The sequence below is a fragment of the Ursus americanus genome, chromosome 9 (genome assembly GCF_024610735.1).
Source record: "Ursus americanus isolate L20-20 chromosome 9, mUrsAme1.1.p, whole genome shotgun sequence".
Lineage (NCBI taxonomy): Eukaryota > Metazoa > Chordata > Mammalia > Carnivora > Ursidae > Ursus > Ursus americanus.
The window spans coordinates 62,749,640-62,777,261 of record NC_142135.1 but is presented as its reverse complement, the minus strand read 5'-3'; the positions used below and the strand labels follow the sequence as shown (position 1 = coordinate 62,777,261).

The following is a 27,622-nucleotide window of genomic DNA, read 5'->3' as shown; positions in this document are numbered from 1 at the left end:
TTCTATTTCAGCCTCTACATTGTATATCAGCAAGGGTAATAAAACAAATGCTATATGAGTGTTCATTTATTGTGTCATATAGGTAACAGATGAGACTGTGTGTATATTCTGTAATAGGCCTTTTATATATACCTTCAGTAATATCTTCAATTTTTGATTTAGAGTAGCATTTAATGTTATCTACATGCCCACTATATTACCTCATATGTAGTAACGAATATGAAATGGAAGTATTTTGTCTTACAACAATGTGAGATGATAAGCACACCCATAAATGCAATATAAAACATAATCATGATAAATCCACAGATATTTGTATTGTATACGAGTCATAGTGTTTGTAATCTTTCTTGTAGAAATACTTGTGAAAGAGTAATTATTGTTTATAATTAGGAATAGATACCTTGTTTCTAGAGAATCTTGTTTTATCTTGAGGCCTACTATTAACTTTTAGTTTTGCCTTTTTTCCTCTATGTTAGAGAAAGCCCATATCTACTGTCTTATATTAGTCATTTTTAACATCATTTATATATTTTTTGGTAACATCATTTTCTTAAAAACTTTAAATACTTAAAAAGTATGGTATTAATTTTTAATTTTTTACCCTTCCTTTTGCCAACAAAACATACATTTTCGTTTCATAAAGTAAAGATTTTGTTTTACTTCTGTAATTTATTCTGTGCGAATTACTGAGGCTTTGAAGTACTCCGGGCACTGGTTTTAAGACTTACTGTAAGTCAGTTTACATGTGAAATCTAGTTTACTTTGCACCAAATCAAAAATTGAGTTTGAATTACTTAAGGTCAGTAAAGCAATTACTTGTCCTTGGAGATGTTATTGCATGGAGTTTGTGTTTAAGTTTGTTTTAGTGATTTAGTGATCATAATGATTATTTAGTGATCATAATGATTATGATTTTGATAGTGTTTACTATAACTGTTTAATATACAGAATTTTAATTTTGTTCAGAGAAAAAGATATGGAACTCAGTGTTGCAGCTTCTGGAGTACAAGACCCTGAGAAATCGGTAAGTGTTTCTGGCATCTTTTAATGTTTACTCTTTCATTTAAATAAGCCTCAGTGATGGGGGCAGGTGGAGATAGAAAGGTATAGGGGGAAATACAATAGTAGACCAATTTGAATAGTAATAAATTCAGTTCTCATAAAATGTTAAGTCCTAACTCTTACTTGTTTATTCCTCTAAGATAATTTTTCCTTTTTCATATGTGCATCATTTTTTTTTAGTTTGTTTTAAATTAGTTCTTTCTCCTTTGTTCACATGCACTATCCAGGGGAAAGTTATTTCAGTTTAATTTACAATAGATGTTAATATTTTTCTTGAATTTATCTTACCACTCTTCTTATATTAGAACAATTTCCAAAGAAACCGAAATCTTTTAGTGTTTAAGCATTTTAGTAATTTTTATTTACTATAAAACTAGAGACATAATAATCTTGTTTTTACTTCAATTTTGCGATTCTCATCATTAAGTGGAATGAATTACTCACATCATTGCAGTTAAGTAAGGAGGAGGTAATAATTTATTGCTCTTCTCAAAATACACTTTTTCTGTAGTGGGATATGTAGAATTTATTTGCTAAGGCAAGTTTTTGTCTTTGATGACTAAGAAACTTTAATTTCATTAAAAAGTTCATTCTTAAAAAGAATAGAGCAACTTAAAATTATTCAACTATAGGCAACTTTTAATACACTTTTACCAATGCCGTGTATCTATCCTGTGGGTTATCCATTTAGAGAAGTTTAATACTGTACTAATATTACTCCTAATGTGCTTTTTGACTGCTCATAGAATAAAACTTTTAGATTAATCTGAGAAATCATTCCTGAGGAATTAAACATGGTGGGGAAGAAAAGATAATTCCAAAGCTAAATATATTTTTCTCTATCAGTAGTGAATACCTTTGATATAGTTTTCATAATCAAAAACCTCCTTTTAAAATCTTGAACTTTTTAATGTAATATGGTGGTATGTTAAACATTTAATTTATAGTTACGTTAGTAGTTGATGGACATTCTTATTTATATTTGAATGAAACAACCTGTAGAGTGTCAAGTTGCTTTATGAGAATAAATAAAAACATTAGATATAATAGTTAGACCCTTACTTTTGATGTCAAATTTTAGAAAAGGATACATAAATGATGTTCTAAAACATGGGTTAGGAAACTATAGCCTATGGCCAAATCTAGTTGCTTCTTATTTTTGTAAATAGAGTTCTATTGCCACACACCCTCACTCATTATTTACATATTGTTTTGGGCTACTTTAGTGCTATGTTTGAGTTGAGTAGTTGTGGAGAAACTGCATGCTCTCTTTACAGAAAACATTTGCTGACCATTCTAGAGAATACTTGATGTCAGAAATGGCCTTTAGAGAAATAGCAGTGTTATAGTATAATAGAGTTTTGTATTTAGAATTAATGTCTGGCTCTAGTTTTTGCTTGATTATTTATTAACGGTGAGACCTTAGGTGATTTATGTACTTTCATGGAGCCTCATTTACCCCATTTATAAAATAAGGATTAGATCTTCAAAGTCTTTTATAGGTATAAAATTCTTTTATTCTGTGACTAACTTAAGTGCCTGTTTGCAATCTGGGGTAGAGGGTCTTTTGAGGTCCCTTCCACCTTTAAATTTCTACCTTTAAATTTATGATTGCATGTAACAAACAGATTTTTTTTTCTTTATTTTAGCCTGATAGACTAAAGCAGTTTAGTATGGCACCAAGACATTTTGAAGAGACGATACCACCTGAAAGACCCAGAGTAGCTTTCCAGACACCTCTCCCTCCTTTATCTGCCCCATCTGCCCCACCCATCCCATCAGTTCGCTCCATCCCATCTCAAAATGAAGATTTGCACAGTGGACCCAGCTGCACCCTTGGTGAAATGGTGCCTCCCAGGTGCTTGTTTAAAATGTTTTGTGTTTGGGAATTAGGTAACGTATTATTATATTTCATGTTTAGAAGGATTTGCTGAAGCAGATAAAGTTGTCCTTCAGAGATTTTTGTATGATTAACGGCTTCTGTGAAAGAATTTCTCTTGAAATTTGTTTGCGTTGTTGGCCTTTTCTCTTATAAAACAAGGGAAATCCTTATAACATTCTTTTATTGTTTAAAGATGCTTTGATAGTTTTAGAATGTGTAACTAACTACATTTAGTATTTAGTTTTAGGTTACATTTTGGTATACCTATTAAAAAACTTTAAACATGTAAAAGCTATACATTTTCTTCAATTTTGTAATTTCCACTTGGCAAACACTGATTACTTCTTTCAGTTTAAGCAGAAAAAAATTTCTCATGTTGTTCTTTTGTATATATGACTTTATTTTAGCTTCCGTTTCCTTCAACTCTTTCTCTGCGATTACTACAGGCTGTGCAACTCAAATACCTGAAATAAAAAGTGTTAATGTTATAAAACCTGTAACTTAGGTATTAGAGTAAGAATTTGATTTTTATAGGTAAAAGGCATCATTCTATACTAGACTATACATAAAGAAAATTCTCTTGTTAACATTGTTATTTTTCTGGATTGCACTTTCTTCCCTTAGTAGGAGTTGAGCTGATTTTTGCTTACTATTAATGTATTAATTATAGGAGTGTGTTTAATTAGGTGGTTTTCTTTTTAACATCGATATTTTTTGTGCTGTACTTTCAGCAGGACTTGGTCTTATCTTTTATTTACTAACAAATTGTAGCACTGCGTGTACTGTGTTTATTAGGTGTTTTGTTTGTTTCATGTAATGACTTCCTGACTCAAAACACTAGGTGGGATCAAAATTACAGACCATGGTATGATGGTCTCCGCATTGGTTTAGGGATTAAAATGGTTGGCTTCACTGTCTGCATTTTGGGAATACTACACCTTTATTAAACTTCATTTTTCTCATTTGTACAAGTGAAAAAATAGTAGTCTTTTTTTCTTACCTACACTTACAGAGTTGTGTGAAGATCAAATTCTGTATAAATCTTTATGCAAATTTAAGATATAATGATGTTGACAGTTCCTTTTCATAGCAGTTTCCCAGCTGCTTTGTTGACGTTATCTATGCAGTGAGAATGGTAAGGTTAGACACACTGAGTGATCAGTAACTGTGAAAAATATTAATGACTGGAGAGAACTTGAAAGCCTTCTTAGCTCTTCAAAATTGTTTTGAAGTATTCAACAAGCGTAACCTGTTAAGGTACACTGAAAATGGAAGACATTCTAGGATGCCCCCTTTTCTTTTTCTTGTCATCTAAAGGAATTTGCCTTTTCCGTTTTTACTATTGGAAAATATTGCCTTGGTGCAAATAGCTATTTCCTAATCAGCAGTGAAGTGCTGAAGTGTAGAGGTTTTTAAAAGTTTTAACTTTATGAAAGACAAAACATTATGGCCAGACTTTACTGTTGATATATAAGTGGCTTCTCTTTCACATTATGGTTGACTTCCTTTGAAAGAAAAATAAATTATCATAGAGTTAAAAAAAATACTTTCCCTCCAGTCAAATGGAACCATTTATAATCTCATTTATACTTCTTCGCCTTTTCTTCTTGCACTATCCTTCTTTGTGTGACTCCAGCAACATGACTGAGGCATTGTCTTTTCTAGAAAGCCTTACTTCTTCTTTCCTCCTTTCCCCTATGTGATTTAAATGTCCCTGGTCTGTATTCCTACAGCACCGTGTATCTATTTGTATTGTTTCACTTAAATGCTGTGCTGCAATTGCCTGTTTATTTCTGTATTATTTATTAGGGACAGGGACCATGTTTGTTCAATACTGGCATATAAATAATTAGAAATTAATTATTATTCAAAGTTTTTGTCTTATGTAGGTGTTATAACTTTAATTCTGAAATTTGGTAGTATATTTTGCTTTTTGAATCCTAATTTTTGATAAGAGCTTAAAACGAGATGGTGTCCTTTTCTAAAGCAGCAATTAGATTTTCAGTAAAATTGTGCAAAAGAATTATGTCTTGATTTGAAAAAAATTGCAACGAAATATGAGAAATTTTTTCAATTTTCTTTTGATACAGGATTGCACCTCTGCCTCCTCCTCCCCTATTACCACCTTTAGCTACTAGCTATCGGACTCCTTATGATGATGCATATTATTTTTATGGGGCCAGGAATACTTTGGATCCCAGTCTTGCTTATTGTAAGTTATCTACAGGCTAAACATTTTTTCCTAGTGGTTCAGTCAGGAAAATTACTTTTTTTGTAAGCAAAATAAATAAGTTGGAAAACCACGGCTTTACTTAATTCAAATATTCATATTTATTGACTTAAAAATGCCCTATTTGAAAACTCAGCTATATTTCATAGTTACTTGTTTTTTATTTAGCTTTAAGAAATGTTTATTTCGTGGTTTCTTGCAATGTTCTTTGCTAACTCCTGAGAAGGAAATCTGAAATTTTTCCCTTTGATAACATTTTAGTATGTGATTTTTTCTTTAGGAATAACGTGTTAATAAATGGGTACTCTGAAATAAATGTGTTTGTTTTCTTTTAAGATGGTTCAGGAATGATGGGAGTACAACCTACAACTTATGTTAGTGCTCCTGTCACCCACCAGCCAGCACAGCCTATTATGTAAGTTATTAAAATAATAATTTCGTTCAAAATTAACTTGTCTTCCATAGAACCTGTATTATTTTTTTCCTTCAGAACAGATATAACTTAGCTGTCAATTATTGCATAACAGTATGTTCAAAGTATTGCTTTTAAGTCAATGTTTCATAGAAAGTACATTTAAAAAATTAAGAGTAACCTCAGTTTCACATGAGAAAAGTCATGCATGCATATTTATTGAGAAATAAGAACACAAACAAGCATATGAAAAAAACTGAAATCGCCTGAGATCCCATTCATCCAGTGATAGGTGCATCTAACTGAGCATTCAGGAAGTCTTATGTAGTCACAAAATCATACACACAACATACACCAAAATTATGTTATATTGTATATATTCTGTAACCTGCTTTTAAAATTAACAATATATCATAAACATCTTTTCCTTGTTGATAAGTATACTTTATAGCATCATTATTTGAAATTAAACTTATTATTAGAGATAATTATAGATTACCATGATGAAATTATAAGAAATAATATAGAGACATCTTATATACCCTTTCCCCAGTTCCTAATGCTACAATCTTGCAAAACTGGTACAATGACATAGCCCAAATATATGACATTGGGTACAGTCAAGATACAGAACACTACCATCATCACAAGGATCCATTTTTATGCCCTTTTCGGCCATACTTGGTTCCTTCCTATCCCTACTCCCTCCATAGGCACCAGGAGCAACTAATCTGTTCTCCGTTTCTTTAACATCATTAAAAAAAATGCTATATAAACATGGAATCATATATGTAACCTTTTGGGGTTGACTTTTTAGAATCAGCATAGTTCCCTTGGGATTCATTCAGTTGCATGTATAAATTGTTTGTTCTTATTGCTAAGTAGCATTTCGTGGTATGTTTGTACCACAGTTTAAACATTCTGTCGTTGAAGGATATCTAAGTTAGTATGAATAGAGCTGCTGTAAACATTCATGTACAGGTTTTGTGCGAACATAGTCTTCAGTTCTTTAGGATAATTGGTCAGGAGTGTTATTGTTGGGTTATATGGTAGTTACAACTTTAGTTTTATAAGAAGCTGCCAAACTTTTCACAGAGACTGTACCATTTCACATTTGTATTGGCAGTGTATTCAGAATCTGGTTTCTTTACATTTTTACCAGCATTTGGTGTCATGACTTTTGTTTATGCCACTTTGATAGGTGTGTAATGATACATCATTGGGTTTTTTTTTTTCTTTTTCTAAAGATTTTATTTATTTGACAGAGACCGCTAGAGAGGAAACACAAGCAAGGGAAGTGTGAGAGGGAGAAGCAGGCTTCCCGCTGAGCAGGGAGCCCGATGCCAGGCTCGATCCCAGAACCCTGGGATCATAACCGGAGCTGAAGGCAGATGCTTAATGGCTGAGCCACCCAGGCGCCCCGGTCAATGGGGTTTTCATTTACATTTCCCTAATAGTGATGATGCTTAACATCTTTTCATGTATTTATTTGCCATCTATATATATTTGATGAAATGTCTCTTGATGTTTTTTTACACATTTTATTTTACTTATTTTTTTAAGTAGTCTCTATGTCCAAGGTGGGGCTTGAATTCACAACCCTGCAAGAAGTTGCATGCTATACTGACTGAGCCAGCCAGGAACCCTGTTTTTTACACATTTTAAATTGGAGGGTTTTTTTTTTTATAACTATTGAGTTTTTGAGGGTTCTTGATATATCCTAAATACTAGTTCTTTGTCAGATATATGGTGTGCAAATATTTTCTGTCAGTCTAAAGCTTGTCTCCATCCTTTGAGTAGGGTGTTGCATAAGCAAAAGTTTTAAATTTTGATCAAGTCCAATTTATCAGTTTTTCCTTTTATGAATCATATTTTCAGTGTCAAATCTAGTGTTCTTTTTCTAGGCCTAGATCCCAAAGATTTTCGCTGGTTTTTTACTTCCCCTAAAAGTTTTATAGGTTTTCATTTAAGTCCATGATCCATTTTGAGTTAATTTTTAGGTAAGATGTGAGGCTTAGATTGAAGGTTTTTTGTTGTTGTTGTTGTTGTTTGCCTGTGGGTGTCTAGTGGTACCCAGCATCATTTGTTAACAAGATTACTTTTCCTCTATTGAATTGCTTTTGCATCTTTGTCAAAATCCACTGGACATATTTATGTGACTCTGTTTCTGGGATTCTGTATTCTATTCCATTGATCTGTGTGTCTATCCTTATGCCAGGAGCACTGATTATTTTAGTGCTGTAGTAAGTTTTGAAACTGGGGAAGTGTGAGTTCTCCAAATTTGTTTTTCTTTTCCAGGATTACTTTGTCTGTTGCAGGTTCTTTGCATTCAATGTGAATTTTAGGATAAGCTTGTCAATTTATGCAAAAAGTCTGTTGAGATTTTTGGTAGACATTATATGGAATCTGTAGACCTGTTTAGGATTATCATCTGAATTTTTTCCAATTTCTTTATTGTGGTAACATACACACAACATAAAATTTACCATTTTGGGCATTTTAAGTGTGTAGTTCAATGGTATTAAGTACATTCATGTTGCTGTGCAACCATCACCACCACCTGTTCCTAGAACTCTTTTCATCTTGTACAACTGAATCTGTACTTATTAAACAACATCTCCCTCTTCCCCCTCCTCCTGCCCCTTTCTGTCTCTATCATTTCAGCTACTTTAGATACCTCATAGAAGTCAAATCATAATGTTACTCATCTTTTTGTGTCTGGCTTGTTTTACTTGCCATAATGTTTCAGGGTTAACCCATGTTGTGGCATAAGTTAGAATTTCCTTCCTTTATAAGGCTGAATAATACTTGATTATAGAGTATGTATGCTTATCCATTCATCAACGGGCACTTCGGTTGCTTGCGTGTTTTGTTGTTGCGAATATGCAGCTGTGAACATGGGTATACAAGTTTCTCTTCTAGACTTTGCTTTCGGTTCTTTAAAGTGTATACCCAGAAGTGGAATTGCTGGATCATATGATAATTACCTATCAGGTAACCACCATACTGTATTCCGCTGCAGCAGTACTATTTTTCATTTCCATCAACTGTACATGAGGGTTCCAATTCCTCCACCTCCTCACCAACACTTGTTATTTTTGTTTTATTTGATAATAGCCATCCTAATGGATATGAATTGTTATCTCATTGTGATTTTGATTTGCATTTCCTTACAATTACTAATGTCAACTGAAGTTTCATGTGCTTATTGACCATTTGTCTGTCTTTGGAGAAATGTCTATTCAAATCCTTAGTTCATTTTTTAATTGGGTGGTTTGTTTTTTTGGTTGATGAATTTTAGGAGTTCTCTATATATTGTGGATATTAGTTCCTTATCAGATAAATGATTTGCAGATATTTTCCCCCGTTCTTTGTGTTGCCTTTTTACTCTGTTGATAGTATCTAGCAACGCAATAGGTGCACACAAATTTTTAATCTTCATGAAGTTTAATTTGCCTATTTTTTTCTTTTTTGACTATGTCTTTAGTGTCCATCCAAGAAATTATTGCAAAATCCAATACCGTGAAGCTTTTGCCGTGTGTTTTCTTCTAAGAGTTCTATAGTTTTTGGTCTTACATTGAGGATTTTTTTTTTTTTTAAAGATTTTATTTATTTATTCGACAGAGATAGAGACAGCCAGCGAGAGAGGGAACACAAGCAGGGGGAGTGGGAGAGGAAGAAGTAGGCTCATAGCAGAAGAGCCTGATGTGGGGCTCGATCCCATCACGCCGGGATCACGCCCTGAGCCGAAGGCAGACGCTTAACCGCTGTGCCACCCAGGCGCCCCTACATTGAGGATTTTGATTCATTTTGAGTTAACGTTGGTATGAAATGTTATTAAGGGTCCAGCTTCACTCTTCGCATGTGGATATCATTTTCTTAGCATCATTTGTTGAAAATACTGTCCTTTTCTATTGTATGGTCATGGCACCCTTGCAGATATTATTTTACTTTACATGCATGCATTTAGTTCTGAGCTCTATTCATTTGTTTTATATGTCTGTCTATATGCCATTACCATGTTGTTTTGATTACTGTAGCTTTGTGGTAAGTTTTAAAATCAGGAAGTGTGAGTCCTGTAGCTCGTTCTTCTTCAAAATTTTTTTGACTATTTGGGGTCCCTTGAGAAAAAAAAATTAGTAAGGGTTTTTCTATTTCTGCAAAAAATATCATTGAGATTTAGCTAAGGCTTGCATTGAATCTGCACATCACTTTGGGTAGTATTGACATCTTAGCAATATTAAGCCTTCTAATCCATACATGGGGTACCTTTCCATTTATTGTCTCTTTAATTTCTTTCAGCAATGTTTTATAGTTTCCAGTGTATGTACAAATCTTTCACCACTGTAGTTGACTTAATTTCTAATTATTCTGTTGTGTTTGATGGTATTATAAATGGAATTGTTTTTGTAATTTCCTTTTCAGATTGTTCATTGTGTATAGACATGCAGCTGATTTTTGTGTGTTACCTTTGTATCTTGGCATTGCTGAATTTGTTTCAATAACAGGTATTTTTTGTGTGTGGAATCTTTAGAATTTTCTGTATGTAAGATTATATCATCAACGAACAGAAATTTACTTCTTACATTCCAATTTGGATGCCTTTTACTTATTTTGCTATCCTAATTGCTCTGGCTAGAACTTCCTGTACTATGTTCAGTAAAAGTAGTGAAAGTGGGTATTTTTGCCTTCTTCCTGATCTTAGAAGAAAAGCTTTCAGTCTCAAATATGGCATTTATTATGTTGAGGTAGTGTCCTTTTATTTCTATTTATAGAAATAAATCCCCCCTTCACCATGGTGTTTAATTCTTTTAATAGGCCTTTGAATTTGGCTTGCTAGTATTTTGTTGAGAATTTTTATGTTAGTGGTTACAAGGAATATTGGTCTGTAGTTTTCTTGTAGCATCTTTTGTCTGGTTTGGATATCAGTGTAATGGCTTCCCAGCATGTTAGGATGTCTTCCCTCCTCTTCAAGTTTTTGGAAAAGTTTGAGGAGGATTGGTGTTAGTTTTTCTTTAAGTGTTTGGTAGAATTTACCATTGAAGCTGTCAGGGCCATAGCTTTACTCTGTCAGGAAATTTTTGATTAGTGTTTCAGTTTCCTTACTAGTTAATAGGTCTTTCCAGACTTTCTGTTTCTTTATGGTTTAGTCTTATATCTTAATAATATTAAGTCTCCAATCCGTGAATGTGGAACGTCTTTAAAATTATTTGGGGTTTTTAAATTTCTTCCAGCAAAATTTTGTAACTTATTTAACTTCTGTTTAATTTATTCCAAAGTATTTAAATACTCTTTGGTATTATGAATGGAATTGTTCTCTTGATTTCATTTCCGTCTTATTCATGCTAGTTTGTAGAAATACAATTTCTACATACAATTTCTTTATGATCTTGTATCCTGCAACTTTGCTGAACTCTTATTTTTAACAGTTTTTAGTGGATTTCTTAGCATTCTCTGTATGCATGATTATGTCGTCAGTAAATGAGGATAATTTTATTTCTTCCTTTACAATCTTATGCCTTTTATTTCTTTTTCTTCCTTAGTTGTCTTGCTTAGAACTTGCAGTACAGTGTTGAATAGATATTATGAGAGTGGATATGTTTATCTTGTTATGATCTTAAGTGGAAGGCATTTATAACCATTAAGTGTGATGCTAGTAATAGTTTTTTTGTAATTGCCTTTATCAGCTTGAGGAAGTTTCCTTCTGTTCTTTGTTGATTGTTGTGTTCAGCATTTTCACATATTTCAACATATTTCTAAATTAGAAGTTAAATTTTGCTGGATGCTTTTTCTGCATTTATTGAGATGCTTCAGAGGTTTTTGTTCTTTATTCTGTTAATATGGTGTATTATATTGATAAGTTCAGATAATAAATCAACCTTGAATTCCTGTGATGAATCCCACTTGGTCATGAAGTATAATCCTTATTATGTGTTGCTGGATTATTCAGTTTGCTAATTTTTTTGTTGAGGATTTTTGCCTCTATATTTATGAGTGATATTAGTCTTTGGTTTTGTTTTTATGTCTGATTTTTTTTTTTAAGATTTTATTTATTTGAGAGAGAGCATGAGTGAGAGGAGGGAGAGGGACGAGGGGGAAAGAATGTTAAGCAGACTGTGAGCTCAATGTGGAGCCCCATGGGGGGCCTGATCCCACAATTCTGAGATCACGACCTGAGCTGAAGCCCGAGTTGGATGCTCCAACTGACTGAGCCACCCAGGTGCCCCTTCATGTCTGATTGTGGTATCAGAATAGTAATAGCCTAATAGAATTAGTTGGAAGTGTTCCTCCATTTTCTGTTACTTTGGAGTTTGTGAAAGACTGTTGCTAGTTCTTTCATTGTAGTAGAATTAACCAGGAAATTAGTTGGCTCTTGTCTTTCCTTTGTGGGTAGTTTTTTAAATTACTGATTCAGTGTCTTGCCATTAGTTTATTTAAAATTTTTTCTTGTGTCTGTTTTGGTAGTTTGTATCTTTCTAGGAATTTACCTATGTCATCAAGATGATCTAATTTGTTGGCATTGTATTGTTCATAGTATTCCCTTACAGTCTAATTTTTATAAGGTCAATAGTGATATTCCTTCTTTTATTCCTGATTTCAATATTTAGTCCTTTTTTGGGGGGGGGGTCATTCTAGCTAAACCATGTCAGTTTTGTTGATCTTTTTAAAGAATTAACTATTGATTTAGCTGATTTTCTCTCTTATGCTTCTAATTTCCATTTCATTTATTTCTGCTCTGATCTTTTTGTTTTGTTCATTTTGCTTACTTTGTGTTCAATTTGCTCTTAAATTTTCTAGTTTTTGAATGTGGGAGGTTAGGTTATTGATTTGGTGTCTTCTCTTTTAATATTTGTATTTATAACTATAAATTCTCCTCTGAGTACTATTTTAGCTGCATCCCTGACATTTTGTATGTTGTCTCTTTATTTTCATTCATCTCAAAGTATTTTTCAGTTTCTCTTTTGATGTCTTCATTGATCTGTTGGTTACTTTAGAGTGTGTTTAATTTCCACACAATTGTGAATTTCTCAAATTTTCTTTTCTTATTCATTTCTAGTATAATTCTTTTGCAGTTGGAGAAAATACTTTGTATGATTTTAGTCCTTTTAAATTTAATGAGGCTTGTTTTATGACCTAACATATGGTCTGTGCTGGAGAATTCTGTATATACTTGAGAAAACTGTACATTGTCCTGTTGTTGAGTGGATCATTCCATCAATGTGTCTTAGATCTAGTTGGCTTGTAGTATTGTTTATTTTCTGTATTTCCTTGTTGATCTTCTGTTCAGTTGTTCAGTTGTCCTATTATTAGAAGTGAAGTATTAAAGTCTATATTATTTTTGATTTGTCTGTTTCTCTTTTCAGTTGTTTTTGATCTCTGAGTGTTTTGTGTTTGTGTTGGGGAATGTTCAGTACAGTACTCCAGCAGTTTTCATCTCTGCTTTAGCCTTTACTTCCTTCTAGCACAGAGCCTCAATACTAGCCAGAAGTGAGAGATCAGGGTGTTCTCACAGCTTTTCTGGATATCTGTGTAACTCTGCATATGCATGTGGCTATCTAGATTCACAGGAATATGTTAGTTTTTCAAGCCCCTATGGATATGTTTTTCCCTGATTTTTCTTCTGATTTTTTTTTGGGGGGGTGTCAGGCTTTTGTTTGCCCCAGTGGTTTCGCTGCCACAAATAACTGTAATGTTGAACAATTGTTGCTGATTGTTTTCTACAAACACTGCATGTTGAGAATATTTATATTGAGCAAGCTCTAAGTATGTGTTAAATGAAGGCAGGCTTTAAGAATGGAGCTTTTCCAGGGAGCTGCCAGATAGGTCAAAAGTGACATTTTCCTAGAGATTGGCTGCTTGGGGAACTCCAAACTCTACAGTTCCAGTGGCAGTGGGCTGCTGGTTTTTACAGCTGCCATTTGTGGCAGGCTGTTGGATTTTAAGGTTTCAGTAGAGCTAGGCAGAAGTTGAATGGGAAGGGACAGGTTCACATTTCATAAAGATTATTGTTCTTAATGAAAGTTTTTTTTTTTTTTTTAAAGATTTTATTTATTCATTTGACAGAGAGAGACAGCCAGTGAGAGAGGGAACACAAGCAGGCGGAGTGGGAGAGGAAGAAGCAGGCTCCTAGTGGAGGAGCCTGATGTGGGGCTTGATCCCAGAATGCTGGGATCACACCCTGAGCCGAAGGCAGACACTTAACGACTGCGCCACCCAGGCGCCCCTTAATGAAAGTTTTTATTTTTTATTTATTTATTTTTTTAATTTATTTTTTAATTCTTTAAAACTCTTCTTGGATTGTTTCAAGCCCTTCATTAATTTTCAGAATTATAAAAAAGTTGATTTTGGCAATTTTTAACGGTGTTTTCAATACTTAAATGAACTAGCAGATTTTCGGAGGTCCCTACTTTGCCATTGTGGAAGTGTTTCCCAGTTTTATTTTTATTTATTTTTATTTTTTTTATTTTTTTTAATGATTTTTTATTATATTATGTTAGTCACCATACAGTACATCCCTGGTTTCCGATGTAAGGCTCGATGATTCATTAGTTGCGTATAACACCCAGTGCACCATGCAATATGTGCCCGCCTTACTACCCATCACCGGCCTATCCCATTCCCCCACCCCCCTCCCCTCTGAGGCCCTCAGTTTATTTCTCATAGTCCATAGTCTCTCATGCTTCATTCCCCCTTCTGATTACCCCCCTTTCTTTATCCCTTTCTTCCCTTACTGATCATCCTAGTTCTTATGTTCCATAGATGAGAGAAATCATATGATAGTTGTCTTTCTCTGCTTGACTTATTTCACTTAGCATTATCTCCTCCAGTGCCGTCCATTTTGCAGCAAATGTTGAGAACTCGTTCTTTCTGATAGCTGAGTAATATTCCATTGTATATATGGACCACAACTTCTTAATCCAGTCATCTGTTGAAGGGCATCTCGGCTCCTTCCACGATTTAGCTCTTGTGGACATTGCTGCTATGAACATTGAGGTGCATATGGCCCTTCTCTTCACTACGTCTGTATCTTTGGGGTAAACACCCAGTAGTGCAATGGCTGGATCATAGGGTAGCTCAATTTTTCACTTTTTAAGGGACCTCCACACTGTTTTCCACAGTGGCTGTACCAACTTGCATTCCCACCAACAATGTAGGAGGGATCCCCTTTCTCCACATCCTCTCCAACAATTGTTGTTTCTTGCCTTGTCTATTTTTGCCATTCTAACTGGCGTAAGGTGGTATCTCAGTGTGGTTTTGATTTGAATTTCCCTGATGGCTAATGATTTTGAACATTTTTTCATGTGTCTGTTAGCCATTTGTATGTCTTCATTGGAAAAGTGTCTTTTCATATCTTCTGCCCATTTTTTGATTTATTTGTTTCTCGGGTATTGAGTTTGAGAAGTTCTTTGTAGATCTTGGATACCAGTCCTTTATCTGTAGTGTCATTTGCAAATATCTTCTCCCATTCCGTGGGCTGCCTCTTAGTTTTTTTGACTGTTTCCTTGGCTGTGCAGAAGCTTTTTATTTTGATGAAGTCCCATAAGTTCATTTTATCTTTTGTTTCTCTTGTCTTTGGGGATGTGTCATGAAAAAGGTTGCTTTGGCCGATGTTGTAGAGGTTACTGCCTATGTTCTCCTCTAGAATTTTGATGGATTCCTGTCTCACATCGAGGTCTTTCATCCATTTGGAGTTTATTTTTGTGTATGGTGTGAGAGAGTGGTCAAGTTTCATTCTTTTGCATGTAGCTGTCCAATTTTCCCAGCACCATTTATTGAAGAGACTGTCTTTTTCCCACCGGATGCTTTTTCCTGCTTTATCAAATATTAGTTGCCCAAAGAGCCGAGTGTCCATTTCTGGGTTCTCTATTCTGTTCCATTGGTCTATGTGTCTGTTTTTGTGCCAGTACCATGCTGTCTTTGTGATCACAGCTTTGTAGTACAGCTCAAAATCTGGCATTGTGATGCCCCCAGCTTTGTTTTTCCTTTTCAACAGTTCCTTGGAGATTCGGGGCCTTTTCTGTTTCCATACAATTTTAAGGATTATTTGTTCCAGTTCTTTGAAAAATGTCCTTGGTATTTTGATCGGGATAGCATTGAAAGTGTAGATTGCTCTGGGTAGCATGGACATTTTAACTATGTTAATTCTTCCGATCTATGAGCATGGAATATCTTTCCATCTTTTTATGTCTTCCTCAATGTCTTTCAAGAGTGATTTATAGTTTCTAGAATATAGGTCCTTTACGTCTCTGGTTAAGTTAATTCCAAGGTAACGTATGGTTTCTGGTGCTATTGTAAATGGGATGGATTCCCTAATTTCTCTTTCTTCGGTCTCGTTATTCGTGTATAGAAATGCAACTGATTTCTGAGCATTGATTTTGTATCTGCCACATTACTGAATTGCTCTATAACTTCTAATAGTTTGGGAGTGGCTTCTTTTGGGTTTTCCATATAGAGTATCATGTCATCTGCAAAGAGAGACATTTTGACTTCTTCTTTGCCGATTTGAATACCTTTGATCCCTTTTTGTTGTCTGATTGCTGTTGCAAGGACTTCTAGTACTATGTTGAATAATAGTGGCGAGAGTGGGCATCCTTGTCGAGTTCCTGATCTTAAGGGAAAGGCTTCCAGCTTTTCCCCATTGAGAATAATATTTGCAGTAGGCTTTTCATAGATGGCTTTTATGAGATTGAGAAATGTACCCTCTATTCCTACACTCTGAAGGGTTTTAATCAGGAAAGGATGCTGTATTTTGTCAAATGCTTTTTCGGCATCAATTGAGAGGATCATATGGTTCCTGAGTCTTTTCTTGTTGATACGATGTATCACGCTGATTGATTTGCGAATATTGAACCATGCTTGCATCCCAGGTATGAATCCCACTTGATCTGTTTCCCAGTTTTAGAACACTCATCTCTGTAGGATCCCTCATGCGCATTTACTGTTAGTTGTGAGTCCTGTCCCCAGTGTAGTTGTTTTTTAAGTTGTCCTTTTTTCTGTTATGTTTTTCTTAATGCCACATTACAAAGTGTAAAATTGTGATATAATAATAACAACAGTAAAATAGTGGAATTACCTCCTTTATTTCTTACAAACTATTTCTTAATGTATTTATTTATTTCTGAGCATTTTAACCTAATTAGAGGTGGAAGGAACCTGTGATCTGTTAACTTTTTTGGTGTATATGTGATCTGTCTTCTTCCCAGTGTTTTATTTCTTTAACACAGCTTAATTCATAGATAAAAATGGTATAGGAAAGGGGCTTGTAAATCTGCCATTCAGTCCCCAAAACTGTATTCCTGATTGATGATTTGTCCTTAGAATTTTAATTGTCCAAATTGGGTATACATTTACTAAAACAATAATAGTCATAATAGTAGCAATTTCAGTTTACTGAGTAGTGTGTGCTATTGTCATGTCATTATATATGAGCGTTCTATCTATCAATATCTGCAACTGAAGAAATTGAAACTCACCTATATAAAGTGACTTCCCTAAGTCCTCAGTCAATAAGCAGTTAAGGTAGAAATCTAAAGTAGTTTTGTCTGGCTTCAAAGCCTTAACTCTTTGCCACACTTTAGAAAACTTAACAAAATTACACTGTAATGATTTGTGATAACAGAAGAGGTTATATTTATTTTGTAAACCAGTGTTTGCCACCTATACAAAGTACTGTCTTTTTGTTGAACAGGGCTACTCAGGACCAAATTAAAGAACTTTAGAGCTGAATAGGATGTTTGTGATTTCTTAACGTGAAGTGTGTAGGTTTCAGAGAGGGTGTATAAATCTATTGAAATATTATGTGCATAACTTTTGTGTATACACACACACATATATATGTTTCTGCAATGAAAGTAGATAGTTTTTAATCTCATTCTCAAAGGAAATGTCACAGATTCCCTTCTCAAGATTAGGAGATAACACTGATGAGCATCTGTGGCTACACTGAAGACCAAATTATCTTCTGTGACTTTGACAGTATCATCCACTTCTCCAGTTTTGATATTGGCATTGTCCTTAATAACCACTTTGTCACATTCATTTTTTGTATGTCAGTAAATTTGACTATGTCATCTATATGGTGCACTTCATGGTCTGGATGATTTCTAAGTAGTAAGAGCTCTGGATCACCAGAGGAAGATGGAAAAAAAGGAAGGAAGAGAGGAAGAGGAGCCTTCATTTGCTTAGGAATCACTGCTCCAACTTCACCCAACACTTAGAACCATCTTTGGCACAATTTCCATCCCAGGTCTTGTAAGCAGGGCAGGGTTTTAGAGATTCTTCTAGTCTTAAGCCATCAGTATCATCAGTGAAATCTATAATGACTCATTGAAAAAAGGAAAAAAAGTGTAAATTTATGTGTTTTTTTCTTCTATTTATTTTTTGAATGTTGATAAAATATTAAATAGTCTTAGCTTTGCTGAATACAAAATCAATATATAAAAAGCAGTTGCAGGAAAGGGCAATTTCTTAAAAAGTTCAAGATGCTTATCAGATATTACTTGAATTGTCCTCCGAGGTATATATTTAAGAGGAATGTAAATATATGTATACACAAAGACTTGTATGTGAATCTTCTTAACAGTGTTATTCATAATACTTCTAAGTATGAACATTTAAAATGTCCATAAATGAATAAACAAAATGCATTACATCCATATAAATGAAATACTATTCAGCCATAGAAAGGAATGAATTCTTTTTTTTAAAAATTTTTTTATTTAAATTCAATTTAGTTAACATGTGGTGTATTAGTAGTTCCAGGGGTAGAATTTAGTGATTCATCAGTTGCATATAACACCTCAGTGCTCATTACATCAAGTGGCCTCCTTAATGCCTGTCGCCTATTTATTCCATCTGCCTACCCACCCCCCCTCCAGCAACACTCAATTTGTTTCCTATGGTTAACAGTCTCTTATGGTTTGCCTCCCTCTCTGTTTTCCTCTTATTTTATTTTTCCTTCCCTTCCCCTATGTTCATTTGTTTTGTTTCTTAAATTCCATATATGAGTGAGAGCATATGGTATTTGTCTTTCTCTGACTTATTTTACTTAACATAATACACTCGAGTCCCATCCACATTATTGCAAATGGCAAGATTTCATTCTTTTTGATGGCTGAGCAATATTCCAGTGTGTGTGTGTGTGTGTGTGTGTGTGTGTGTGTGTGTGTGTGTGTGTTTGTACACGTATGTGTATACACCACATTTTCTTTATCCATTCTTCTGTTGATGAATATCTGGGCTCTTTCCATAGTTTGGCTATTGTGGACATTGCTGCTATAAACATTGGGGTGCAGATGCCCCTTTGGGTCACCATGTTTGTATCCTCTGGATAAATACCTAGTAGTGCAATTGCTGGCTCGTAGGGTAGTTCTATTTTTAACTTCTTGAGGAACCTCCATAATGTTTTCTGGAGTGGCTATATCAGTTTGCATTCCCCTTTCTCTACATTCTCACCAACATCTGATGTTTCCTGACTTGTTAATTTTAGCCATTCTGACTGGTGTGAGGTGGTGTCTCCTTGTGGTTTTGATTTCTATTTCTCTGCTGCTGCGTGATGTGGAGCATTTTTTCATGGGTTTGTTGGCCATTTGGATGTCTTCTTTGGAGAAGTGTCTGTTCATGTCTTCTGCCCATTTCTTGACTGGATTTTTTTTTGGTTTTCTTTGGGGGGGGTGTTGAGTTTGATAAGTTCTTTTAGATTTTGGAATTTATAGCCAGTTTGTTTTGAGAGATTGGCCTTAAATAAGTCCTTTCAACCTTCTTTATTCATTTGCACATGCAGAGCCCCCTTGTTCTTATAAAGTCTGACAGGGATGCCTGGGTGGCTCAGTTGGTTAAGCATCTGCCTTCGGCTCAGGTCATGATCCCAGAGTCCTGGGATCAAGTCCCACGTCAGGCTCCTTGCTCAGCAGGGAGCCTACTTCTTCCTCCGCCTGCTGCTCCCCTTGTTTTTGTGCTCCTCCCCGCCGACAAATAAATAAAACCTTTAAAAGAAGAAAAAGTCTAACATCTTTTAGGAACCATTTGCTTTGGCTCTCCTCATCTTTCCTTTTCTTTTTTAAATTTTTTTTGGGGGGAAAGTGGAGAGGGAGAGAGAGAGAGAGAGAAAGAATCTTCAGCAGACTCCACACCTAGCTCAGGGCTTGGTCTCATGACCCTGAGATCATGACCTGAGCCGAAATCAAGAGTTGGACATTTAATCAACTGAGCCACCCAGGCGCCCCATCCTCATCTTTCCCTTTATCCTCTCATGATCCAGGGTGACAGTATACATAAACATATCTGTTTATCCTAAAAAAAGATTGTAAATAAATTGGATAAGTTAAATACACAAAAGGAACTCATTATTTGAAGTGATGATGTTTTGAGAAGCCTCTTGTAGTCTCTTTAATAATTATAGTTCTATTATAAAACTTATATTTGAGTTTATCTTTTGTAATTCAGATTTTTAAATGTATTGCTTTCTTCAGAGTGGCTGCATTCCTGTATTTAAAACAAATAGCACTTTTTTGCTTGTGATTTATATAACCATAATATGTTTTAAATTTTTCCTTTTTTGATTCCTTGCAAGTTTTTCAAAAATTTGAGTTTTATTTGGGACAGTCAGACTTTTTACTGTAATTTTATTTTTGAAATGGCTAAGAAGTTATTACATTATATTAGAGTACATTTATTAAGTAACTTATTAGTTATGATATTGGGAGACTTTACCATATTGTTATTTCTCTTCATTCAGAAAAGTACATAAGTCATATATATATATACAGCTTGTTGTGTTATCACCAAGTTTTTATCTGCATGTATCTGCCACGTAGGGCAAGAAATAGATCTAATAAATTTGAAAATTCCATTAATTGTGAAACAGAGACCGTAGAGAGAGCTTAGTAAGGGGACATTTACTTAAGGATTTCTCTTTGACCTACAGAGAAATACTTTTCCGTGTTTTTAAATCTACTTAAATGCTATGCTATTTCAGAAGAGTGTTGTATTTTTGCTTTGTCATAGATGGATTAAAATTATTGTGTACTTGATATAGGAATATGGTTGGACAGAATGAACTGAAAATTACAAGTGATCGAGCAATAAATTCAGGATTGTTTTTTGAAGATAAACCAAAGCCTTCAAGACAGTCACTTCAGTCTTACCAAGAAGCTTTGCAGCAACAGGTATTCATTCATTCATTCATTCATTCATTCATTCAGTATTGAACATTTTTTGTTAGCACAGTGGTTCCTTTTAGCTCAGGTTGGTGGAGGAGATAACAATGCCAGTCATTTATATTTCAATATGATAAATTTTGATGCAGATAGATTAGAATGCTATTGGAAGCGTAGGATAAGAAGCAGTTAGGAGGGCTTCATGTATTGTTGATACTTGAACTGCATGTTATACAACGAATAGATTTTAAATTCCTGGCATATTCAGGGAAGTGTTGATTGTGCTAGATTGTGAAAGATTAACTAATAAGGAATTTTTATTTTCATCCTGTTATGAAGAGCCTAAGGGAAGAAAGTTTAAGACAGAAAGTGAAAGGAATAGTTGATATGAATACCTTTAAGTTTTAGGAGGGTAGTTGTGATATATATGATTGGTAAAGAGATGTAGCAGAGAAACCTTTCAGTAGACTATTGAGGCAGTCCAGACAGGAGGTAATGAGGCCCTGACCAGATGGGGAAGATAGGAGGACATTTAGAAGACAACTCTGGGATTTATTGATAGGACTTAAATATAGGGAGTGAGAAAACAGAGAGCTTGAAGATGATTCTGAATATTGTCTACATGAATAATGAGGCTGTGAATATGAACTAAGAGAAAAAAGAAGTAGAACACTTTTAGGGAGGAGGATAATGGATTCTATTGTAGTTTGTAATATTTAAAGAGAGTTTACTTAATGTATGGGGTTTTTTGGGGAGTATCCATTTGAGAGGATTCTGGGACTCTCGGTAGGTATATGTCCATCTAAAGTACTTTTCTATAAAATTCTAGTTGGATTTCTTCTAAAGCTCTTTTTGTTCAATTTTTACATCGGCAACCTCCTTGAAAATGGATTTTTTTAAATTGTAGAATTACAACTGTATTTTTTGGATGGTAGGTTTCTACAAATAAAAGATTGAATTTATATATCTGTTTTCAAATGAGCATATTAAAAGCACTGCTGACAAAACTACATTTCCTAACTCCAGAATTTTGTTTCATGTATGTGATGCCTTCTTGGCCTTGATGGAATGGTTGCTTAAATTTTCCATGCATTAGTTATGATTTTTATGTGTGTATATGTGGTTATGATTTTAAAAGTAACTTTCCAAAATGTAGATACTTTTTCATTGCCTATTCATATGTTCCTAGAGACCAAACCTGTACTATACTTGATGATGATAAGACTGTTCTGTATGCTTTCATAAAGTTGTACTTAAATAGCCCAGAATTCTCCGAATAGCTTTAAACCTTCAACCTCTTGAATTCTGGGAATGGAGTTTGCCCAGGGTAGAGTAGGTCTGGTGAGATGAGGGGAGTAGTTTGTGGCTGGCCAGGTCCTGTAAAAGGATAGATGGAAAAGGAAAGTAGGGAGATCCTATTGGTCCTCATGCAACTGGTGAGGTTAGGGAAGGAGTGGCTCAGGTAGGAGTTGGCGGGAAGGAAGAATTGGTTTGGTCCCAGCTGGCATCGGTGGCTGGAAAGCACTCTAGTAGCAATGATGTGAGCGACTCACAGCTATTTATTATAGCCAAGGAAGTGTTTTTAAATTGGGTATTCCATAGATTTGTGATTTCAAATTTTATAGTGAAGCGGATTGTAAAAACAACAACAACAAAAAAAACCCACTCCAGTTTTTTTCTCTAATAAGAAAAATAAAAATTGATATTAAGACTAAACTTTTTGTATCAGAATACTTGTCAGCACTAATGTTTCTTAATATTACCAAGATTCGGGAAAGAGAAGAAAGAAGGAAGAGAGAACGTGAAGAAAAAGAAGAATATGAAGCTAAATTAGAAGCTGAAATGAGAAGTTACAACCCCTGGGGGAAAGGTGGAGGTGGTGCTCCTCTGAGAGATGCAAAAGGAAATCTGATAAGTATGTTATTTCCATTGATCTGTTGTTTTTAAAAGAAACTGAACTATTTTTAAATTTTTAAAAGAATGGGGGGGTAGAAGAAGTGGGAATCATAGCCTATAAGGCAAGGTCTCTTTTTGTCTAGCTCAATGCAAAAGAGATATTTTGTAATACATATAATAACAGGTTAGAGAGTCTTTTTTCTTTGGAGTAGTATTCATTTAATTTTGTTACATGTTTTTCATCCTCTAATGATAATTCAATTGCAGAGGAAAGCTCATGTTAGTTGGCAGGTTTTTACCTAAACTAGTAGTTAGATTTTTAAAAAAACATTCTGGTAAAAATAACAAAACTCTTATTAAAAATTTTTTTTAACTAGTAAGACATATTTAAAATAAGTGATCTGAAATAGTTGTGGGATGCAGTATTTCATATGTGCCATATACCTGCACAGTGCAAGGACGCCATTGAAAAAGAAAGACCTGATCTCAGAAACTTCCTGGCAGGTTACAGAATCATATTGATTTGTCTATAAATTATGTACTCTCAAAAATGTTTGATCTAGAGGGTTGCCTGGGTCTCTCAGTCAGTTAAGCATCTGACTCTTGATTTCAGCTAGGTCATGATCTCAGGGTTGTGAGATCGAGCCCTACCCTGGGCTCTGCTGGGTGTGGAGTCTGCTTAAGATTCTCTCTCTCTCGGGGCGCCTGGGTGGCACAGCGGTTGAGCGTCTGCCTTCGGCTCAGGGCGTGATCCCGGCGTTATGGGATCGAGCCCCACATCGGGCTCCTCTGCTATGAGCCTGCTTCTTCCTCTCCCACTCCCCCTGCTTGTGTTCCCTCTCTCGCTGGCTGTCTCTATCTCTGTCAAATAAATAAATAAAATCTTTAAAAAAAAAAAAAAAAAAAAAAGATTCTCTCTCTCTCTTCCTTTCCCTCTGCCTGACCCCCCTGCGCTCCCTATCTTTCACATGCTCTCTCTCCCTCTCTTAAAAAAAAAAAAAAGTTTGATCTAGAAACTACAACAGCCAGCACTTTGAAAAAAAAGAGGTCTTATAAAACTTGATATATATATACTGGGATGGTCTCTTAAGATTAGCTTTTAGATAAGAATAAAAATAGACAAAGATAGGTTTTTGAAAATTTTTTTTTATTAGAAATGAGAAATGAATAATAGAAACCCATTAAATGATAAGAATGTAGATTTCATTTTGTTCTTCAGGTATTACACATTATTATAGGGGTAGTTGAGGGATGTAGTCAGAATACTTTCTGGATATTGAGTTATTAGGAGTTCTTTAATATTATGCTTTTGCTTCTTTGTTAAAGATGGCTTTTTAAAAAGATGTATTTGAGATCCACTTAAATTACTAAGATAACTCTTTTCTTCCCCAAAGATTTGTTCCTTTCCTGTCTTCACCTCATACTTTGCTCACGGTTTTTAAGACTGGAACTCTTACTCTTTTTACAGATGAGGTGATTTTAGTGATACATAGATAAATATTTTTTATTTTAAAAGTTAACTGTTTATTTGAATATATGTTAAAACACTAGTTTTTCATTTAAGGATAGTGCTATAACATTTTCTTTTAAAGTACAGGTATTAGTTCAGGCATTTAACAAAAAGTGCTTTAACAACCCACCCCTAATTATCAGAGGCTTGAGGCTTAAGGTTTAAGGCAGTAAAAGTTACTTCTCACTTACGTCACATTCTGATGCTGTTTGGGTGGTTCTCCTCCAAGAGGTGACTGAGGAATCCAGGGCTCTTCTCTTGTGTCATTCCTCCACTTTGAAACCCTTCACTTCCAGCAGCCGTAAAGGGTTCAGTGGTGGGAGAATGAGTTGAGAGTTTTGTGGGGGGCTCTGGCCTAGAAGTGGAGGGAATATTGCTTTGTCTTTGCTCCAATATTCAAACCTAATTATAAGGAGACCTAATTATAGTGCCTAGGAGGAGGATGTGAGATTGATAAGCATCTAGTTAAGTCTTTGCTGCAGTGAATTTAAATAGTGAATTGATAGAAACATAGTAGTTACTAGGAAGGAGGTGCTTAAATGACTGAAACTTTGGTAAACACTGGAATAGAGTAATTTCCTAGGACTTTCAAGCTTGCCTCTAAGATTATTTCCAGTTCACACAATTATGTTGTTCTGTATGTGTTTAGTTGGTGGAAGGGAGTAGGATAAATGTGGGTTATTGAATTATAAAATACTGTTTTAGAATTGTTTGGTTTAATAGTAATGAAGCAAACTTTTCTGTGTTTTTCATTTTTAGTGGTAATATTTACTTTGCTTATTTAATGCTACAGTCATGCCATGTGATAGAAAAGTATACTATTTTATCAGAAACAGTGGAACTCTTTTTTTAATGGTATTTTCAAAGCAAGTAAACTCAACTGTTAAGGGGTATCAGTTTATTTGTGACTGATCTATTTTAGAGAGGGAGGGAAGGAGGAGAATGTAATTTTTCTATTATATTTGAAACATGTAGTGAAGATCTGTATTCTGCTTTACTTCGTGTAATGACTAAGATCATATAACTTCTGTGCTTTCTGTTGGCCAACTTTAATTTGATTGCTGGCTTTTCTAGTTACTCCAGTTTTATCTTTGATCTTTTATTACAAAGAAATTAAGGAAATATAATGTTCATCCTTATCTTACTCTCTAGGGATGATCTCCATAAGGGGAAGTAGTTATTAATAAATATTAAAATCTATTACCCCAGGGGTGCCTGGGTGGCTCAGTTGTTAAGCGTCTGCCTTCAGCTCAAATCATGATCCCAGGGTCCTGGGATCAAGCCCCATATCGTGCTCCTTGCTCAGTGGGGAACCTGCTTCTCCCTCTCCCACTCCTCTTGCTTGTGTTTGCCCTCTAGCTGCCCCTCTCTCTGTCAAATAAATAAATAAAATCTTAAAAAAAAAAATCTATCACCCATATAACTGGAAAAGCATTAACCCTTTTTTTTTTGCATCAACCCTTTTAAAATATCTCTCATTTTTATTATTTGTACGACACTTAAAATGTTTCTTTTCTTAGCTCTTTATTCATTAAAGTTCTTTTTTCAAGTTTCCATTGAAAAAAAAACTATGTTCTAATGACTTTCAGTGGGTAAATGAATAAACAGACTGTGGTACATTCATACCATGGGTTGCTATCTAGCAATTAAAAGAATGAACTATTGATGCACATAATAACTTGAAAGACTCTTCAAAGAAATTATGCTAAGTGAAGCAGCCCCTTTCTAATGGGGACATACATGTATACTCTTAATATGATTATAGGGATGGTGATGTTACATGAATCAATCATATGTTAAAATTCTTAAAAACCACTCCAAAAAAAATCAATAAAAATTTAAAAATACTTAACCAATTTGAAAGATAACAAAAGTATTTCATAGTTCTAACTGATTAATAGTGAGATTAAACATTTTTCATATATATTTGATTAAGTATTTGTATTTCTTTATTGTATTTGTCCCATTTAGATTTATGTTTGTTTTTATGTTGATTATTGAGACACAATTTGCATATGACAAAATTCACCCATTTTTAAGTTTATTATTCAATGAGTTTTGACAGCTGATTCCAGCGGCCAATGCCACAATCAAGATATAGAACATTTCCAATTTGTCCAACACTGTACCCTTGCTAACCTCTGATCTGCGTTCTGACACAATAGTATTGCCTTTTGTGTTTTTTTTTCTTAGTTTTAATGATTTACCCATATTGTTGTACATGTCTATAGTTTACTTCTTTTTATTACTGAATAGGATTCTACTATGTGGAGGTACCATAAGTGTTTATCCTTTTACCAGTTGATGGATATTTAGCTTGTTTAAAATTTAAGGCTGTTCTAAATAAAGCTGTTATAAACATTTACCTTCAGGTCTTTATGTGCACGTAAATTTTCATTTTTCTTGGGTAAATGTATAGGAATGGAATTCCTGGGACGTATAGTAAGTAAGTGTATATTGAACTTTGTAAACAACTGCTAGACCATTTTCCAAAGTGGTTGTGCCATTTTGCATTCTTACCAGCAAAGCACAAGATTTCTGGTTGCCTTACATCCTCATCAGCCCTCGTATTTAACCTTTCTATTGAGTAGGTAGGATATCTCACCGTGTGTGTTTTTTTAAACTTTTTATTTTGAAATAAATCAAGACTTAGACAAGAGTTGCAAAGATATAGAGTGTACCCTTCACCTAGCTTCCCATGATGTTAACATCTTCCACGACCTAGTACAGTGTCCCAAATGAGAAATTAAAATTTTAATTTAATGAGATCTCATTTCCCATGCCACACAATTTATCCCTTTAAAATATACAATTCAGAGGTGCCTGGATGACTCAGTCGTTAAGCGTCTGCCTTCGGCTCAGGGCGTGATCCCAGGGTCCTGGGATCGAGCCCCACATCGGGCTCCCTGCTCTGCTGGGAGCCTGCTTCTTCCTCTCCCACTCCCCCTGCTTGTGTTCCCTCTCTAGCTGGCTGTCTCTCTCTGTCAAATAAATAAATAAAATCTTTAAAAAAAAAATAAAATAAGAAAATATACAATTCAGGGATGCCTGGGTGGCTCTGTCGGTTGAGCGTCTGCCTTTAGCTTGGGTCATGATACTGGGGTCCTGTGATCGAGTCCCATATTGGGCTCCTTGCTTGGCAGGGAGCCTGCTTCTCCCTCTGCTTGCCGCTCCCCCTACTTGTACTCTCTCTTTCTCTCTGACAAATAAATAAATAAAAATCTTTAAAGAAAATAAAATATACAATTTAGCAGTTTTTAGTATATTCACAGAGTTGTGCTACAGTCACACAATTTTAGAACATTTTATACATTGAATTGCCTCGATACGCTTGTTGAAAATCAATTGACCATAAAATTATTTGTGATTATTATTATTATTATTATTGATCTAGAGGTTTGTCCTTATGCCCATACCATACTCTCTTGATTACTGTAGCTTTGTAGTAAGTTTTGAAATTGAGAAGTGT

At 34.7% G+C, this 27,622-nt stretch overlaps 1 protein-coding gene across 10 annotated transcripts in view; it reads left to right on the top strand.

Moving 5' to 3' along the window:
* The window catches only part of CSPP1 (centrosome and spindle pole associated protein 1), a 381,696-nt gene that overhangs the window by 73,401 nt on the left and 280,673 nt on the right, over positions 1-27,622 (top strand). For 8 of the 10 annotated variants that reach the window (XM_087864846.1, XM_087864850.1, XM_087864847.1 and 5 more), the window contains 6 exons: positions 970-1,027; positions 2,715-2,923; positions 5,038-5,159; positions 5,514-5,592; positions 20,627-20,756; positions 22,515-22,662. In XM_087864846.1, coding sequence (XP_087720972.1) covers positions 970-1,027; positions 2,715-2,923; positions 5,038-5,159; positions 5,514-5,592; positions 20,627-20,756; positions 22,515-22,662 — 746 coding nt within the window. The remainder of the gene's footprint in view (positions 1-969; positions 1,028-2,714; positions 2,924-5,037; positions 5,160-5,513; positions 5,593-20,626; positions 20,757-22,514; positions 22,663-27,622) is intronic. The other 2 variants (XM_087864853.1, XM_087864852.1) reach the window with 1 other exon arrangement.